This window comes from Rhipicephalus sanguineus, chromosome 6 (assembly GCF_013339695.2).
Source record: "Rhipicephalus sanguineus isolate Rsan-2018 chromosome 6, BIME_Rsan_1.4, whole genome shotgun sequence".
NCBI lineage: Eukaryota > Metazoa > Arthropoda > Arachnida > Ixodida > Ixodidae > Rhipicephalus > Rhipicephalus sanguineus.
In genome coordinates, this window is record NC_051181.1 from 76,654,315 (window position 1) to 76,674,000 (window position 19,686).

The 19,686-nt window shown below is 45.7% G+C and overlaps 1 protein-coding gene and 1 long non-coding RNA gene across 3 annotated transcripts in view; both read left to right on the forward strand.

The window, feature by feature from the left end:
- The window catches only part of LOC119397931 (uncharacterized), a 452,016-nt gene that overhangs the window by 256,713 nt on the left and 175,617 nt on the right, over nucleotides 1-19,686 (forward strand). The gene's annotated exons all lie outside the window — the stretch shown is intronic.
- LOC119395904 (polynucleotide 5'-hydroxyl-kinase NOL9) overlaps nucleotides 1-19,686 on the forward strand; it is a 49,190-nt gene that overhangs the window by 5,445 nt on the left and 24,059 nt on the right. Inside the window, exons 4-8 of the mRNA XM_037662918.2 lie at nucleotides 5,097-5,442; nucleotides 8,781-8,973; nucleotides 10,297-10,390; nucleotides 12,799-12,896; nucleotides 14,707-14,740. Coding sequence (XP_037518846.1) covers nucleotides 5,097-5,442; nucleotides 8,781-8,973; nucleotides 10,297-10,390; nucleotides 12,799-12,896; nucleotides 14,707-14,740 — 765 coding nt within the window. The remainder of the gene's footprint in view (nucleotides 1-5,096; nucleotides 5,443-8,780; nucleotides 8,974-10,296; nucleotides 10,391-12,798; nucleotides 12,897-14,706; nucleotides 14,741-19,686) is intronic.

Genomic DNA, 19,686 nt, shown 5'->3' on the forward strand with positions numbered 1-19,686 from the left:
AAAGCATTGTATACAGCGATTCACCAGGCTCTCAACTCATCTACGGTGATAGGAGCAGGCTGTCACAGAAAACAATTTTTTTATAGCAGCTCGAACAATGGCACCGTCTTATTTTAATGAACTTCTTTGAAATGTACACAACTATAATTACCTGCATCTGCAACAACATGCATAGCTATCTATGCCCTCCTGAGATGCATGTGTAGGCAGTGTGAAGTGCTAAATGTCTAGCTTTCCTCTTCTTCACAGTCCATAAGTACGTAATCAAAAGCCACTCTGCATTGCATAAAAAACTTCGTTTTAAAACCGACATGAACAGAGTTTAGTGGGGCAGCTTGTTGGGCTCGTTGGTCTAACATGTTTATGTACTAGGGAATTCAGTGCGAGAAATTAAGACAGTTTAAGGGACATTCAGGGAAAATAACATTTTGTGCCAGAGGGAAGGCTCAATGCTTGAGAACATCTAAAACGTGAAGATTATACACAGCAGTGTCTTAGTAACTGAGAAATTAAAGTAAGCTTAGGACACGGTTTGCACCACCAGTGGGACATTCAGGAACACAAGCCCGATAACGTAATAAAGTGCCTGACTGTGCTAGTTGGTTGTGCATACTTAGGGTTAAGGGGAGACCCTGCTTCTGAAACATGTTTCTTGTTTTTGAGCGTATCATTATGAAACTTTCACAGCTTATGTATTTTTACGTGCTGATTTCAAATATGCAATTATTGTTCTAATACAATATGTAGTTTTGAAACTATTAAATAGTTTTTGTATTGTTAGGAGCAGGCTTTATTTCTAAACTGTGAGAGTTATCAACCAAATCAGCCTATCACAATAACCTGGAATAAATGCTGTATGCAATAAGACAAGAATGGATGTCCTAGGCCCATTTGAACAAAAGTTATGGTATGTTGAACATTCCCAGCTTGATCCCAGTTTGACCGAGCTCGAAATCAATGACTTGCCGTGTGTTCAACGTACTATAACTTTTGTTCAATTGGGTCTAGAACATCCATTCTTGTTTTATTGCAAACAGTATTCATTCCAGCTTATTGTGATATGCTGATTTGCTTTATAACTCTTACAGTTTATAAATAAATCTTGCTCCCAACAATATACATGAAATATTTGATCTTTTGAAAACCGCATAGTGTACTAGAAAAATAATAAGCATGAGCATATAATCTCTGAGGCAGCTCAGATGGCGCGTGAAAGGGGCACGTGCGTAAGCAAGCCATCAATTGCATTGTCAGACAGGGAGCTCTGTTTTCTGGGATGCGCGAGTCGGCGTAGCAGGCTCAGTGATAGTTGATGTATAGTTATTTCATATCTTTGCTTATGTTTTCACCTTCTGTTACCGATTGTTTTCTGTTCACCCGGGTATATAAAAAACCGATAACGTAGCAGGGCCTCAGGGCAATTAATCACATGTACTCAAACCACCCATTAAAAAGGAACATTTCAGTGCTTAAAGGAACACTAAAGAAAAATAACAATTTATTTCAGAGTGATAGGCGAATGTTTGAGAACACCTAAGCGTCAGTATTATCAACAGAAGGGCTCTGCTAATCAAGAGATTAAGGTAAATGTAGGACACGATATGTGCCACCAGTGGGACACTTTGGAATGAACCCACTAGGACTAAACTACTTATAATTACAAAAATAACATTCCGTACATTACAAGGCATAATAAAATGCCTCTTGTGCGTTTCTGTTTCATTCATGGAAAAAAGAACTTGGCATTGCCAAAGAGAACGGCGCGGGTGGTTTAAAAGTTTCTTTTCCGTAGGGCTGCTCTCTGCTCGCGCGGTCGAGTCTCAGTGGTAGTTTCGTTATCGCATACTGTTGTGTGTGCTTTGCACGCTCATGAAAATCACTCTAACGGAAAGTTCGACAAAATGCCGTGTCCCTGTTATGTTGCCGGATGTCTGAATGGCGTGCGTTGCTTGAGCAACAGCAGCTGCAGCAAAGAAACCGACATGAATTTGCAATGGTTTCCACAAATAAACCCCTGCGCCGAAGTTGTCGAGTGCAGTGCCTCTGCGATAGTGTGCTAAACAACCAAGAAATCTGCATGTGTGCTCGCTGCACTTTCGTGCAGAGGATTCGAGATCAACCGCAACTTGGGCAAGGCTTGTAATGTGCCCTTCATAGCAGAAACCGCAGTAAAGGTGGGCAACGTTGGGCAAGGCAAATGCTATGTCAGGAGGCTCTTTCCAGGCAGGCGATTTGAAGTGCGCTAACACTGTGTGGACCACTAAAATGTGATTTTCTTTCAAAATAAGCATTTCCTTGGCACGAAACAAGCACTGCGAGGTTTCTAGAACACTATTTCAGCAATCAACGTCGACTTAACATTTGCCTTTAGTGTCCCTTTAAACGATGGAATAAAATGCAACTTGTGTGTTTCAGTTTTATTCATACAAACAACCTTCCTGATGTTACCCTTGAGAACAACGCGAATTCCGTTTTTGCCGGGCTGTACTCTGCTAAAGCCCCTTACGCCTCAGCATTGGCTGTCGGTCATGCAGTAAAGGGTGTGCATGGTGAATGCTACGTCTGAAGGTTGATCTTGGAGGCGGGCAGTTTGAATTTTTCGAATGGTATGCACACCACTAAAATGTTATTTATTCAAACGAAGCATTTCCTTGGCTCAAAACAAACAACATGAGGCTCATAAGTCGACAAAATAAGTGGAGCTCACTCAGACTCACTCAAGCAATATGATTTTCACTTAGGATTCACGAAAGCTTTCCTCAACCGGACTCGCCTGGACTAAAACTCATGAAAGTTTTCCTCAATCAGACTCACTCAGGCTCAGATTCACCAAAATTTTCCTCAACCGGACTCTCTCTGACTCAGAGTCACCAAAGTTTTTCTCACCCAGACTCACTTGGACTTGGAGTCACCTAAATATAACTTAGCCGGACTCACTCGAACTCAGACTTATCAAAATTTCCGTCAACTGAATTCGCTTGGACTCACCAAAATTTTGGGACCCGGACTCACTCGGACTCAGTTTGCCAAAATTTTCCTGAAGCGGACACACTCATAATCAGACTCTCCACACTTTTTCCCAACCACACGTACTAGGAGTAAAAATCAGTAATATTCGATTTGGCCGGGCTCGCACAATGAATATCAAAGGAGTGCCTAAAATAACAAATGCAAAGGGTTTTCAAGTGCCTGGCAACTTTGAAAAATGTATTTGATAGCTTTAAATATACTCAAAGAAATTGTTTCCTGTGCATCTCAATGTCTATAGTGAGGAGCCATTCAACATTACATGCAACTTTGCAACATTGAGAATATCTCCTTTAGGCATAAGATTGGGTGAACGGACCTTAAAAAAAAATGAGGATCTTCACTTGCGTTAGCATGTGCATGCATGATGGTGCACGTGTCATTTGGTTTCAGTGGGAGAGTGCGTGTGTGCGTGTGTTTTCGGCAGAGTGAGTTAAATTGTGTCCTTTCTTACGCTTTGCCGTTCGATGGCCTGATGACGCTGGTAATTGTGAACGAGTAAAGATTCACATTACGTTATGACGCTTTTCTGCAACCATTCACGAGACCACCAATAGTCCTGCAGTGGCATGATGGCCCTATTGACGACGAAGAAAAAAAATAATGTGAGAAGAGGGGACTAGCTTTTGCAAATCCGAACCCACTGCCATTGAAACTTTGCGGAAACATGGTAGTCGGTGGCACAGTTGTGCCTCGGTATCAAATAATAGAAAGGATATGTTTGCATTTTTAGTCAATGTCGCACTTTCACGAAGTGATTTCAGATGTTTCTGGCAAGCTATTCTTCAAAACAGGCTAAGAACCTGTCACCGTGGTCAGTATCTGCTTTCTCTCTTGGAGAGAGTAGCGTGAGTACCGTGGTGAACACGAACAGAAGGCAAAAAGGAGCATGCATAGGTGTGTGCCGATGAGAGCCGCTGTGTCCAAAGGGTGGTTGAAGCTTGGTACAGGCCACGTACAAATGAGATGACAATTTGTTGCTTTCGTAGAACTCTTAGTGGTTAAATTCAAGCCGAATGTAAGAATGCAATGTTGAAAGGTGGGGTGTGGGCGTGGCTTCAGTGTGATCGTACGAGTCCCCAGAAATGACAGGAATATTACTTTTTAAAGGGCCCCTAAACCACCTTCGATAATTTTTTAACGTTTCAAATAAATGCGCATCAAGTTCAGGATGCTGTCACGATCAATAATGCCGAATGCGGCAGCGCTATGAGCTCACTCGGACTCACTGTGTGAGCAGGACACATGACTCAAGCGAACTCAGACCACCATGATTGTGTTCAGCCAGGCTCATTGCCCAATCAGGCCCACTGATATTCAATTTTGCCAAAATTTTACTTAGCCAGACTAGCTCAGGTTCAGACTCACCAAAACTTTTCTTGAGTGGACTCACTCGGGACTGGACTCGGGAGTGGACTCAGACTCACGAAATTTTGCGTCTACTAGACTCGCTCGGACTCAGACTCACAAATATTTTTGTCAGCCTAACTCACTCAGACTCACCAAAATTATCCTCAAGCGGACTCGCTCAGACTCAACTCACCAAAATATAACTTGGCTGGACTCACTCGGACTTACAGCTTGATCTGAGTCTGAGTCAGTCTGAGTGAGTCGTCTCATGAGTGAGGCCGACCTATGATGAGGTTTTTGGAATACCACTTCAACAATCCGTGTTGACCTCATATTTGCCTTTAGTGTCCCTTCACTTGTGTCCTTAATTTATCTTGCTAATGGACCCTTTCCATAATTGTAAAGCTGGCTTTTATGCAACGCAGTGAGCTCAACTAATGGTGGCTAGCCACTTCTACAAACAGCATGACAAGCATAGTTTGCTTGTGCTATGATGCGGAAAATGTAGACTTGGCTCTCTTGATATAAACACACATAATAGACAAGCCCCAGCACGTGCAACTAGGATGTCATCTCCAGGTGAAGCACAACAGGTGCGCCATTAGATGGGCGAATGTGCAGCGCAGGAAAGCTCAATTGCAGATTATCGAAAGGGTCTATTGCACTAGCAACTCGGCTCGGTGAGCCAGTAAGTGTCAACAACCAGTGAACGTGCGCAGGGTGTTCATGGCGTCCGGTCGTGTGGTCGTGTTGGTGCGGCCACCGGCAGCAGTGCGGCTCATGGGGCGTGCTCAGCTGCGCGTCCTGCACGGCATCGTCGACATCGAGGGCCACGTGGTCATAGGCGGGGCTGCGGCCGCGAGAATACGGCCCGACAGCTGCCTCGTCCATTCGGGCTTTCCCCAGGGCTTCGTGCACATCAGGCCCCTCCCGCTGGAGATGCCCAGGGGCAGCGGCAAGGCGACTCACTTGCGCCGAACACTGGCTCGGCTGGGCATGGACGAGGCCTGGACCAGGCTGAGACCGCTGATCGCGCATGGGACTGCCATCATGCTGCTTGAGAAGGTGAGGCAGCGTGGCAGGCATCTATATGCACTGTAGAGAAGCAGGAAAAGATGGATGGAAAAGGAGATGGGGGGAAATGCGCGCAAGGTATGACCAGCACTCACCATGGTAGCTTAGCAGCTAAGGCTTCGTGCTGCTAAGATACAGAACAGGGACTTGGTTCGTCTCCGCGGCGGCCACATTTCAATGGAAGGGAAACGCAAGAACTCTTGCGTACGCAAATTTAGGTGCGTGCTAAATACACCAGGCTGCTAAAGTTAGTCCAGAGTTCACCGACTGTAGCATGCCTCATACCATAATCATTGAGAGCTTTTGGCCCGTAAAACCACAGAGCTTAATTTTTTTAGAACTGGCCAGCAAAGTCACTTTATTCATGCTTGTCCGTTATTGGAAGTTTAAGCATGTCATGCGTTGAGGTTGAGCATTGCATTCGCAATTGTGCATTCTTCTCCATACTGTACAGAATGCTGTGTATACCGGGGCTGTCATTATGTGAGGATTGCTTTTGTACTTCTTGGTTTCTTTTTTATCACCAACCGCTCGCATTCAGCCAATTGTGGTGATGGCATAGGCAGAGCTCCTCTAATCACTGACAAAGCATGCAGAGGAAAGGATTGCATAACAACGAATCGAGCACTGCTGTATCATGGCCCCTGAATTGAGGAAGACACAGACCCAAGCCTGGGTGCACGCATCGCCCTCCCAAAGCTTGTGCTACACTAGGAATGCTCATTGCTACATTTAGTTCTGGGTATTGATCCCCATACCTCTCACTGCATTTTGAATAAAATCCTTACATTATCCAAGTCAGAACCACAGAAAGTTGAGCTAGCCGGCAAGGATTCATCATAAAAGAAGGTAAGGCATTCAAACATGGACACAAGCGAAGGTAACATTATTGATGTCAATGTAGATTATAAATTCTGTGCTGATTGCGGATTTATTCTTATATTACTGAGCCGCGGCCTTTTTTTGGCACTGTTAGTAAATGCTGCCGATCGGTAGTCGAGTCTCCTGAGAACACATGAGCCAACCATTATAGTGGAGCACGCGGCCTGGAATTCACAATTAATTCTCAAAGTGAGCTAGAAATCGTTCCCTCTTCTCTTGACATATGATGCCATAAACCCAAATGACCACGCCATAAACCCAAATTTCTCGGCCATTGGCTGATTTGAGCATCGTGAGCTGCGTAGTTACTGCAGCCGCCATGGGATGTCGCCATGTGTGCGCTCGCGATCGAACTGAAAGTAAGCCTCGTGTTTGAAAAAGGAAAAAAGAAAAGAAAGTGCTTAAGGTCATGACGTGCACTGACAAAGAAACAATCTTCTTGCCCTCTTGTTATCCTCCTCCCTGCGTAGCTTTCAACGCACTCGTTGGTATGAAAGGAGAGAGAAAGCGCCTAAAGCATGCGACAAATCCCTATAACTGCACTCATACTTGACGAATTCTAAAAATTCGTGCGGCAGTCAATCCATGAGGCAATAAGCTCTTTTAATGAAGCCATTTGACGATTACTTGAAAAAGTGTTGCAGGGCCCCTTTAAAGGGACACTAAAGAGAAACAACGAATTGGTTTAGATTGATAAAGTGTGCTCGGAGAGCTCTTGTGCAGTTTATTTCACCACCATAGGTTTATTATTAGCAGAGAAAACCAAGTTCAAAGTTTCATTTTTAAATTTCGCGCCAAACTTTGTAATTCGTGACGTAAAAGATTTGAAAGAGCATTTGACGTATTTTGGCGCCACTGGCTCCCAGAATTTCCACAAACTCGTTATGTCGAGTCCCTGGCCCCCTCAGAGGACAATGTACTTCGATTTAACCGATTAGGAACTACGTAGGCCCAAGCAGGCGCCGTCAAAAATATGTGCCGTCACGGCAAATGGTGCGGAAATTCCAAGGTGGCGTCGCCACCTGTATTTTCTTTTTGCGCGTTTTCTCGCTTATTAAGCGTCTTCTTGCAGCAAGCGTGGTGTTTTTGGTATCGTGGAAGACTACTAATGCGAGAAAAATCATTTTGCTCTTTAGTGTCCCTTTAACTCTTTCCGGCACGGTGGTCAACCACGGTAACCACCTTTTCTTCATTTTTTTCTCTTGAAGCATACGAGTCCCTCGAGTCAGATTTTATACGGCACATTTCTAAAGCTTTCAACATAGTGACAGAGATGATGCCACTTCGTTTGGGCTTCATTGTTACGGGTTACGTCTGTTTTCATCCGGCTGCCGTCGTCCTCAAGGCGCGCTAAATGGTAGACCCGAGATATTTTTACAGAAATGAAAGTATGTCCGGTTCTTATTAAGCTTAGGACACACTTTGTATAAGTAGCTTATACCAAGGAATCCAGAAATTAAGAGCTGTACTCAGTCAGCACAGAGCACTGTGTCGCTGAAGTTCGTAGTCACCTAGAGTGACCACCGTCCATGAAGGGTCTTAGAAGGCTGGTAATATATTATTTTTTCTTCGGTGCTTGGAGGAGAAGTTTTGTGAAATACTTTAATGAGCCTTCATGATTGAGATAGATGTGTGGTACATATATAAAATGTCCCCGTGCTCCTGCAGGGGAAAAAGCACTGTTTTGCAGCCTTCCACCGAAACTGACTGGTAGACCCTTACTGCATGGTGGTCACCTCAGGTGACCACCTCATATCTTTTGAACTAAAGGTGCCAATTTTTTTTTTTTGCTTGTGAGAAAGTCATTTTCTCTAAAAGAATTCACCATTTTTTGCATGAAACTGTTTCCTGCCAAAAAGGCAGTTCTGTGCATGAAAGAGTTAAGAGAAAATGAAGGTCAAGTCCTACTTCTTCAAGTTTGTGCCAAAACTCCGGCACTGGTACATTAGCATGACATCACGGATTTCAAAGTATTTGCTGGTATATTGTGACAGTTGAGGTGCAGCAGAAGCTCTCGGAACTGTTGTGGTGTGATTACCTTAGCTCATTTAGAACACGATTTACCAGCCCATCCTGTAGGCCCGAAACTAATAGGATGCTATCAAAATCCACGATCTCATTGCAAGTTGTTGTATTAACTTCAAGACAACAGTTGCGAATCCAGCGATAAGACGCAGCACGCAAGATGAAGAAGACTACAGGACGAGGCTGGTTAACTAGCCGAACTCGTTACTTGGCAATTTTAAGGCGGCATTGCCATCTTTCATCTTTGTTTAGTCGTATTTGGCCACTTACCAAGCCACCTAACAATGTAAACTCTTTTTGATTGCAGAATGAATGTTTAATAATGCATCTCCACTTCTTTTTCACCTAACTCTTTCCTTAGGAACATCTTACCCGCTGGCAGCATGAACAATCTTTCAAAATAAAGAATTAACAACGTGCAGATGCCGGGAGGCAATTGGCCTATTGGGGTCAACAGTGACTCCCAGCTGAGGGGACCCTTGCAATCGCTAGGATTCCGACTGGACCGGGACCAGCCGTCTAAGTTGGAACCCTGGCGGCAGCGAACGTCGGCCCTTGCAAGGCACCTTACCCGTGCGCTCGATATTGGAGACCATCAGCGGACAGCGAAGCCAGGTTATCTGCTCCCATGTTCCGTGCATGCTTTAGTCGATGGTAGCCGCAGCCTGTCTTGGCAAGCTGCGGCCCAGTGCACCCAGAGCTATGTTTAGGCTCGGCTGACAAAGTGCCCACGGTTATGTGCAGTACAGTGGAATCTCATTGATGCATTTTTCACAGGAACTGAAAAAATAAAATGTATTGTGCAGAAATCGTTTTATATAAAGAGGTTAATTTAAAAAAAGGAGGAAAATATACCTGCTGTTTCAGCATATTAGTTTTATTGAGAGCATTGCGCACCTTCTTCCTTGATTATGACTCATAACCATATTGTGATTTTTGTAGGTATGGGCAAATATTCGGGCGTTTCGAATATTCGAACGAATATTACAGTATTCGAATTCGCTTCGATACGAATTTAGATTATTCGAAATTTCGAAGTATTCGAAATGAATGAATATATGTATACATTTGGCTGCACATAACTCCCTGCAAAGGTGGTTTCACTGCAGCGTCTGGTTGCTGTGATGTGAAACGACCTATCTAGGGGAAATCACGACTGCCGCGAAGCCACACTTCAAGGTTAAATGTACATATTTTTTTATGTTTAAAAGCATGCTATATGGGCTTATATGTGCTAAGTATAATAATTTTTAAGTTGTAACGTATTACACCACTTATAACTTGCACCCTACTGCTATTCAAATCTTGATACTATTCAAGGCTGCTTCCACTTCATTTCAAACCAAAAAAGTGACACTCACTCATACCTAGTTCCCATCCTCAAAAATATTGTGCAAGGGTCATGAGGAAAATACTCATTTTTCTTAATAATATGCAGTAAATACTATTCGAACTATTCGATTCGAAATTATTCGACCAAATCACTATTCGCTTCGGATTCGCTTCGAACCTCAAATTCACTATTCGCCCATCCCTAGATTTTTGCACCTAAAACCCACTCATTATTATTCTGAACTCATCTGCGTGTGTTTGCATTTGTTTGGCTCAGTGCATGAGAATCAACATTTCACATTGAATTTTCATGTGCCTGTATGTTGCACACACATCAGGACATATCTCAGAAAATGAGAACCACGTTATCAGATCAGCCTTGGCAGGTCCGCCATAACGTTTTATGTTTGCCTCAACACACCTGCATCAGCATTTAAATATCTGTTTCAATATTTCATTAATTTTCAGTTTTCAGACATTCATAATTTTTCTCGTTTCACATTTTCCTTCAGGAAAGTGTGGCAAGTGACAAAGCTGAACCTTGCGCATGCCGAGGTTCTGTATGTTGGACTACTACTGTAACCACTGTTCGTTTCATTTACACAGAGGGCCGTGCTGTGCCATGCATTGTTGTGTGTGGACGCCAGAACACCGGGAAGTCGTCCCTGCTTCGGGTGCTCGTCAACAGCCTCTTAAATTTGTGAGTTATAACTGCTTCACTTAACCATGATCCTCTTGGTAAGGATGATGATTGTAGTGAGATCTCAGGACACCTCCTCCAAATTGCATGTTTCCACTGACTATGGCAGAGGTTGTAGAGATGATATGCTCCATGATATAACATTGCCTGTTGGTGCTAGATTGGTCAAGAAAACGTATAAAGAAGCTGCAACGGCCATCATTTATTTTTTCCTACTATCCATCCCTATGTTCTGTGGAAGTCACGCACATCGCGCGGCTGGCGCGACACGTGCTGCGCACCAACCGATGCTCGTGGCACAGACATTGGCTTCAAAAGGAGCAGCTAACACGCCTGCCGGACAGTCAGCGACGGAACGGCGTGCACACGCGCGGTGTGCCCCCCGGCGAAGCGTAGGCTAGTGGGCGGTGTCGTGGCCCTTGAGTTCAGACGTTTTCTTTAATGTTTCTGCGAGAATAAATATTTTAGTTTTTGCATCGGCTGCTGCGATTCTCTGGGGCAGACAGCCCGAACCCGAACCCCCCCCCCCCCTCATCTGGCGCCTGACGTGGATAGTGCAGTCTGCTGCCAGCAAGATGGAGACAGCGATGCAAGGGTTTCGTGAGGCACTCCAGCGGTTGGACGAGATGGCTGTGGCTTACTTCGAGGCCAAAGGAGCTTCAGTACCGATCGTGGCCAAGGGAAGATAAGCGACTCTTCTGCCTCGGCAAGTGGTCACACTGGCACAGGACAAGGAAGAACTCGAGGCCAAGTTGCACGACGAAGACAATCAGGAAGAGGCCGAACATGGGGAGAAGTCGAACGAGGGCGAAGTCGACCCCAGCAGGGCCAGCGAAGAAGCCGGCTGGGATGCCGAGGACTACAAAGTAAGCGCCACGGAAGTTTGGACGATTGGAGAGGCCGAAGACAAAAGTTGCGAGACCGAGGCGATCCTAATCGTGCATGCCACCGACAACCATAACATGGAGGCGGACGCCGAGAACGAGCGTGAGGCTGGTGCGGCGAAAGCGAGTGGAACTACTCGCACGTCAAAACCTGCGCGGGTGTCTGCGCCAAGACACAGGTGGCGGAAACTGGTGGAGCAGCAGTTGTAGCGGATACCATGGAAGATTCTTCTGAGGGCAGAAAAGTCGGGACCGAGAAGGCCGCTACGCCCAACGAAAAGCCTGCCTGCAAGCTCGCAATGACGGCGGCAACTGCGGCCGCGGACAACAAACACACCTGCAACTTCCGGGTGAGTTGCCTGGCCAACACACTGAGAGCGGCCGACCACAAAGCACCGTTCTGCGAGCACGAGCCCAGTGGCACCCCTGCGCAAGCCTGAGGACAACGCTGGATTTGCCATGGTGGCAGCTACGAAGGCCGCGGCCGCCGGAAGGAAAGACAAGGATCCCGCTGGAAAATCAAGGCTAACGGCAGCGAGATCGACATCGTTAACAAGGGCGACATCGCCAGGGAGCCAGACGTCAGCGAGAAGGTCTGCATCGGTAGCTCTCGAAGTCAAGAACGTCACTGTGGAAAGCGATGACCGTGACCATGTGCAGGGAACCCCTTCTTCACAGGGGGGGGGAATGTGTGGGAGTCACGCTCATCGCGCGGCTGGCGCGACACGTGCTGCTCACCAATGATGCGCGTGGCACAGACATTGGCATCAAAAGGAGCAGTCAACGTGCCGGCCGGACAGTCAGCGATGGACCGGCGTACACACGCGCAGTGTGTCTCCCGGCGGGGCGTAGGTAGTGGGCGGTGTCGTGGCCCTTGAGTTCAGGCGTGTTCTTTAATGTTTCTATTAATGTTTCTGCGAGAATAAATATTTTAGTTTTTGCATCGGCTGCTGCGATTCTCTGGGGCAGACAGCCCGAACCCCCTCAGTTCACGTTTCTTTAAGTCATGCCTGGACCTGGCTGCTCAGGCGTAGCTCCTGTCTGGCTCAGTGTAGGTCCTACACAGCAGTAGTCATTGCATAAGGTTAATTGCCTGCTCGTGTGTGTTTTCTGTTTGTGTATTTCTTATGGCAGGTTTTTTTTGTATATGTGCATAAATGTCATTTAATTAGAAATGTAGCATTAGTTGGAAGCTAGCGTCTGTTTATGTCAACACTACAAAAATTTCATTGTGCAACACTATCTAAGCCCGATCTCCAACTTTAGATCTGATAAAAGGGTTCATCACTTAAGTTTTGAGGAAAATCAAACAATCACTGTATCTTGGGGCTTTGTCTCAACCTGTGTTGCCCCTAGCATGATACAAAGCGTGGTGAACAGGCAAACACGATTGAACTATGTCTGGACTTATAGCTGCTGTTCGCAGTAAGCTGTGGGATAGTGGCTTCTATCCTATTTTTCTAAAACAATGTGTGCAAAGTGTCACATTGCGCGTCTCTCCATTATTACATCTGTTTTCGACAGCTGCTCCGAGGTGCTGTACTTGGACTGCGATCCCGGCCAGTGCGAGTTCACTCCGCCAGCCACCGTCTCACTCACCCGCGTCACCGAACCATTGCTGGGTGAGCCAGTGTGACTTGTTGCCGCGACACTCGCCGCTGCTTGGGTGATGAGGTGTGAATTCATGCTGTCACCACGAAAGCAGACGCACAACTTGAGGCAAGCAGCACAAGTGGTTGCTTGCCTGAAGTTGCACCAGGCAAGTAGGTTAGCTGCTCGCCTTGTGTAAATTCCGAGCCACCGCAGTGGGTAACTGCTTGAGCAGGAGGAGCAAGTGGTTACTAGCTGAGGTGGCTTATAGTGTAGTACAGTAGAACTTCAGGGATAATAATCATGTGGGGTCATGAAAAATACTGGTATCATCAGAAAACATAGAAAAATAGTATGCGGCAAAAGAAAGCTGGCGTTTTCATTGTTTCTTAGTGCCGCATCAACGTCATATACAAGCATGAATGATTGCAAGTAAAGTTTTTAAATGCCAGCGATCCTGCTTGTACTCGTAAGTATACGGTGTGTGCGCACGTGTGTATTTGAGGGACCAGATGTGTTGGTGACGCCGTGACAGCAAGTAGCCCCCTCCTAACCTTTGTACGCTTTTCCACGTGACACCAGTGTACTGTGGCGAAAGTGACTTGACAAGTGCTCCGCACACGGTAGATGAAGGCCAGAAAGTTTTAGAACTGCTGTCTTTCGTTCTTTTTATTTTCTCTTTGCTGTGTTGTTGGGGTTGTTTTTCGGGAGATTCGCGGCTGTGCCCGCACAATCGGGAGGTTTGCTCAAAATTTGGGAGCTTCCCGTGCAAACCTGAGAGTTGGCACATGTGTGCATCCCCAACACAGTCGTGCATGTGGAACATTGCAGGGCCTAGCGGCCAAGCTCTTTCACCGAGCTCGTCCGCTCCTTCTTTCGTTCCTTGTCCACCTTTCATAGGATGGCTGATTGCGAGGACATGGCTTGCATCGACACGACAGGCACGTGTAAACCCAGTAAGACGATGCTGTCTCGAGCGCAGCAACGCACTTCAAAGTGGTTAAAAAAAAAAAAAAGTGTCCGTCCCAATGTGGGAGGAGCCCACTGCACGCTAGTCAGGTCTTTCAGGACAGTTTAATAAAGTTTGACCAACTAACCAACCAAACAACACCAATGCCATCTGTAATCTAAAAGCAAAGGCACAGGAAGGTGCATTACAGCCTCCAAGATTCGTGCGCACAATCTGATTAAAATCCATAAATTCATTATTAAAATACATAAAGGTTATTAAAATGCATAAATTCATTCCATTTCAAGTTGTGCAATTCATCGGCTCTTGATGTGCACCTGCTTCAAGTCTACTTTTTGTTGCAAAGTTCTGGGAAGTGCCCCCCCCCCCCTATTTTTTTTTACTTTAAATTACACCAGTTTCACCTCATCTCTTGCACCAATTAAAGGTGGGAAAATCGCATCTGTGTCAAGTGGCAGTGTGGAAAAAGTTAGTGTTGAATGAATTTTCTTTGTAGGCTGTAGAATATGGGCAGCCTGTTGCTTCCCATGTGCACATACTCCATGGATCTGGTGTAGTGGAATGCAGCGTGTGAGCTAATCTAAAAAAAAAAATGATAAAGCGGTTCGCTTCTATCTGTATTTCGCAATCGCTTCATGTTATTCAGTGGATACAAGAGCACAGCTTATCAAAGTTTTGAATTTAATAAAATTTGATTGCCCAATTTAGATGCAGACAAGAGAAAGTGTTTGTAGCAGGAAATGTTTCCTAGGTGGTAATAACGATGCTTGACAAAGATTGTCTGCTGTGCACGGGAGATGGCATTGAACCATCTCGCAGGTTGATGTGGATGTTGAAAGCAAGCTGACAAGGGCTGATTTAACTCTTTCCAGGGCCACCGTTTACGCACGTCCGGACACCCGAAAAGTGAGTCCAGTTGGCCCTCATATCAACAAAACTTACACGCCCATTTGCAGCTGGCAAGCAGCGATCGTATTTTCTCTCCTATAATCGCACACCCCCAACTGCAGCATGCAAAAACTAATTTCTAGAGAGATCCCAGTGTAAGAAGGATCTCAACTCATACCCTGACTTTAGCTTCGAACGTACTGTATTATTTGTGTGGGTTATACTGGAGAAAGTATGGTATGCTCACACTGGCAATCAGCTAGTTGCCATGCCAAGATTCCTCACGATTGACACCATTCACGTGAGTTCTTATGGCTATCGCCAAATTAAGATTAGCAGAGGTCTTGCTTCTGCACCCCTGATAGGTTCAGAGTTTTGTGACTGCTGTCGCACAGTCGAAAAATCAAGCGGCAAGTGAGTGACCCACACTGGACACTTTTTGGCCAAAATGACCACTTGTGACCGTCTGTGATCAGTCGCTTCGCGGCCAACTTGGTTGTGTGAACTCTGCGAGTGTCACTAAGCCCTTCGTATTTCAGTTACAGTAAAAGTCGTCATTAATTCGGATTTCAGGTGACCAGAAAATACTAGGGTTGTGCGAATATTCGAAGTTCGAATATTTTTCTAATAGTGTTTGGTATTCGATTCGCACCGAAATTTTATTATTCGAAGTATTTGAACTTCTAGAAAATAAGTATAACGGCTTATAATAAAGGAAAATAAATATAAAGACAATAAATCGGCGTGCAGCGTGCTTTTGTCTTGAGTTTTGGGGTGCCGACGTGCGAAACTGCTAGCCGCTTCCACCGGTGTTCCGAGCGGTCGATGCGCAACGAGCTTGCAGGGGGGTCCGCTGCCAATGCCTAAAATGCCCATCCACGGTTCCGAGGAGCCAGCGGGCGATGCGATTCGTTGCTTGCGACGAAACACATTGCGGCTTCTTCGCTTTCGCATGTCCGCTAGCGCGATGTTCTTGCCCGCAAAGTTCGGATTCGTCTCGTACATCGGCGCCGTGAGCGGAGTTAGGCCTAGCCACGACTCGGAGCTGTAAGCTCGGTCGCGATGTGCGTGGCCCTGGTGCCCAATGTTTCAAAGCACGTCGTGCTCGATCGTGAGTACGGAGAGTCATCCCGCGATAGTCTTTGTCACGAGGTGCGAAATGCTGATAAGCAGGACAGTCGGTCCAAGATGCACGTCTTCGATGTTCGTGACGAGCGTGGCGCACTATCGTAATCTGATGCTTGAGCTTCCGCCAGCAGCTGCCAAACTAAAGCGTAATTATATTCTAAATGATCGTCGACCTGTGAACACAGAACGAGTGCGAACGCATCACTAAGTAGTGCGATTTTAGACAGCCGTGACCTCGCGACGTGCAAGCAGCAGACGATGCTCTCCCGGAGCAAGGATCGGACCAATGGCGAGGCATGCTGGAACAACATGGCGGATGCAGCCAATCGAAGGTCTCGGAACGAACTTCAAACATTTGCTTTTTGTACGCTTTTTTCTGAGTGGAGGACCTAGCTGAAGCGGAAAATTTGAAGACGGAGAAATGCTCTTTCCGACGAGCCCAAGATGGCGGCGCCTGATTGCACCATTGCGGAGCTATAATTTTTTTTAACGCAGTTTTCTTTTTTTGCGATTTCCGCAATAATTTTCACCTTTCGACAAGCACAACAAATTTTTGCCACACTTGTACGTAGTTTTCAGTGGCGATATTTTGGAATCTGAAAAAGGGCTACAGAAACTGAAAATGCGATTTTCGAAAATCAATTTTTTTTGTTATTTTTCGTGATACGAAAACCGCATGCCCCCTTAGGAATAAATCTGTTCTTTGATCTTGTTTGTGACTTGTAATTGTTCCTGTCTTGTAAGAACATACTTAGGGATTCTCTGCAACTTTTTTCTGTAATTTCGCTTCGAAGTATTAGAAAAATATTTGAGCAATATCCGAAAATTATTCGAAAATTATTCTATTCAATTTGCACTCAATCTTTATTATTCGAATTTGCTTCGCACCCAAAATTTTGCTATCTGCACAGCCCTAAAAAATACATTAAAGTTAGCCAAGTGTTTTGCTTCTATACTAAAAAAAAAGGTCAATCAGGTGGTGTTAAGGGGTTGCATCAATGAGTTCTGTATGAAAATGCAATAAATTTGGCCAAACTGCATTTTCTTTCATGAGGACATGCTTTATAAATCAATACATTTTAAAATGATGACGATTTACTTGAATTGTACTTGTTTTAAATGCGTTAAAGAATATCACTAGAGTTGCTTCTGTATATTCACTTTTCCTGTTCCGCATTTGACATTTCAATGTGAACATATTCGATAGAGATCTGTCTGGTTGGGTGAAAATTCGTACGAAAAAACAATTCATTCATGCGAAAAAAACCCCTGAGGAAGGGACCAATTCGGTCCCTTCCTCAGGGGTGACTGTTAGGCCGGCTCTGAAGCTAGCGACTTTTTTTGGTGGTGACCCCCTCTCCATCGTCCTTCTTTTCGCCATTCTTGTTGCTGAGGTGTCTTTTCCACTGATCCCATAGACCATGCACGTACACACTCAGTAAGGTTCCAGTTGAGTGGTTAACATTTCCAGGTGTTGTTTGGATATGCCAGGACTCTAAGAACTGTCTTTTTGTGTGGCTGCCTTCCGTGTCGATAACCCGGGCGTCGTCGAAATTGATGCGATGGTCCATCTTTTTTTTCGCTGTGTTCTGCGAGAGTTCAGAAAGTTTTTTATCTTGTCCTCATAGGATTTTCGATGAAGTATAACAGTTGAATAACCTTTGTCTGCTGGTAGGATGGTTATGGTTGAGTCTTTTCAGAGTTCTTGAAGTGCTGCTTTTTCAGGTTTTGTAAGGTTTCCTCGTGGCCGAGCTGGTAGCTTCGAGAGGATTCCAATGGCTTTGAGTCTTAGGTTGTCTCTTGAATTGCTGTCTATGTGTTGTGTGCCATCTTCAACCGCTGCGATGATCTGTGGAAGAGGTGGCGGAGTTGTTGTATTGAACATCGACAGTTTTCTAGCACACCTAGATTCGATGGAACTGGCGATTCAGTTCACCGTGGAACGTGAAAAGAACAACGTTCTTCCTTTTCTGGATGTGCTAGTGAAACGGCAAGAAGCGGGGCTGAAAGGACGTTTGAGCTTCTCGGTGTACCGAAAACCTACCCACACCGGACGATATCTGAAGTTCAGTTCTAACCACCCAACCGCCCACAAAACATCAGTGGTCAAAACACTCCTGAATCGTGCAGGGGCCATCTACAGCTCCAAAGAAATACGGAGAAAAGAAGAAAAGCGATCACCACCGACCTCATTGACAATGGTTACCCGAAGAGCTTTATTCGCCGAGTACGCCAGTGACGTGACGGTCGGGAAAGCGCCCCCCACCTGCATTCTTCTGCAAAGGGTGACACTAACAATGAAGCCTCCCCCAAACGTTCCTACCGCATCTTGGTCCCACACGTTCCGTGAATCAGCGAGCGACTGTCCAAGGTGCTGGGGAAGGAGGGCATACAGGTGGTGCACAAACCCGTTTCAACAATCGGGCGACTCTTGCCACGGCCAAAAGACCGGTTGCCAAAAGAAAGATTCCCCAGGTTAGTCTACGAGGTTCCATGCATGGACTGTGACGCCATTTACATCGGTGAGACAAAAAACTTCCCCGAAAGGATACGGCAACATCGAAATGACGTGCGTAGCTTCAACACTGCGTGAAACGCTCTTGCAGAACACAGCGAAAAGACGGACCATCGCATCAATTTCGACGACGCCCGGGTCATCAACACGGAAGGCAGTCACACAATAAGACAGTTCTTAGTGTCCTGGCGTACCCAAACAACACCTGGAAATGTTAACCGTTCAACTGGAACCTTACCAAGTGTGTACGTGCACGGTCTATGGAACCAGTGGAAAAGACACCTCAGCAACAAGAACGGCGAAGAGAAGGACGATGGAGAGGGGGACACCACCAAAAAATGTCGCTAGCTTCAGAGCCGGCCGAACAGTCACCCCTGAGGAAGGGACCGAATTGGTCCCAAAACGTCGGGTCAGTTTATAGTCTTTAAAGGGACCGACAACTGCCCAGAATATGAAATGAGTTGACTCCACTGATGTAAAGATTGTCCGTCGCACTGACTCAAACCAACCCTGTTTTTTTCGTGAGAGAGGGATTTATATTTTTATTTCTTAAATGAAAGTCGCGAAAAATGACCTGTGGCACCTCTGGCGGCAAAAACATGAACGATCCGACGAAGACGGCCACGTGACCATTGATTACTCTACGCGGTCGACGATTTTTTTGTTAGTACTGAAATATTGTTCGTTTCTTTATATTAAAAGGTACTACTCCATAAAAATGTACACATATGCCTGCGTTAGTAGTATGCATTAAAGTGGCGCTGCCTTCGCGTGACGTAATGATCCCATGCTCGTCAGCGCGTCTTGAGCAACTTTTCAGCGGGCTCATGCAACCGTGCACGCAGTTTCCAGGTCGCTAAGATTTTGGAGCAACATAGTTTTGCTACCTATACTTTCTCTCAGAAATGACGCGCGCTGCTATTCGGTGCGGCCGTGCATATGCACAGTTACGTTTTCGATTACTTGGCTTGGCTCGTGTATAGAGAGAGTAACGACGCCGGGACAAGCCATCCATGACACAGGCGCAGGCAACCTTGGGCGCAAGTGCACAGAACGCTGTACAAATACCGGGAAGGTGTATAAAGCCACACATCTCATTGTAACAGCTTGCTATTTTCAAAAATGGTTGGAAAGCTCAAAATAAAGGTGGTTAAGCATAGTTACAGTAACTCCTGCGAAAGCAGAACGACAGCTTTCGCAAGGGCTAGCGGCGTCGCTATCAATTCTCAGCGTTGCTGGAGCAAGCCTCTATGCGTGTTTGGAGCCTTTCAGATCTAAAAATACTGGTTATAAAATAACTACGTGCTTTTCGGATAAACCA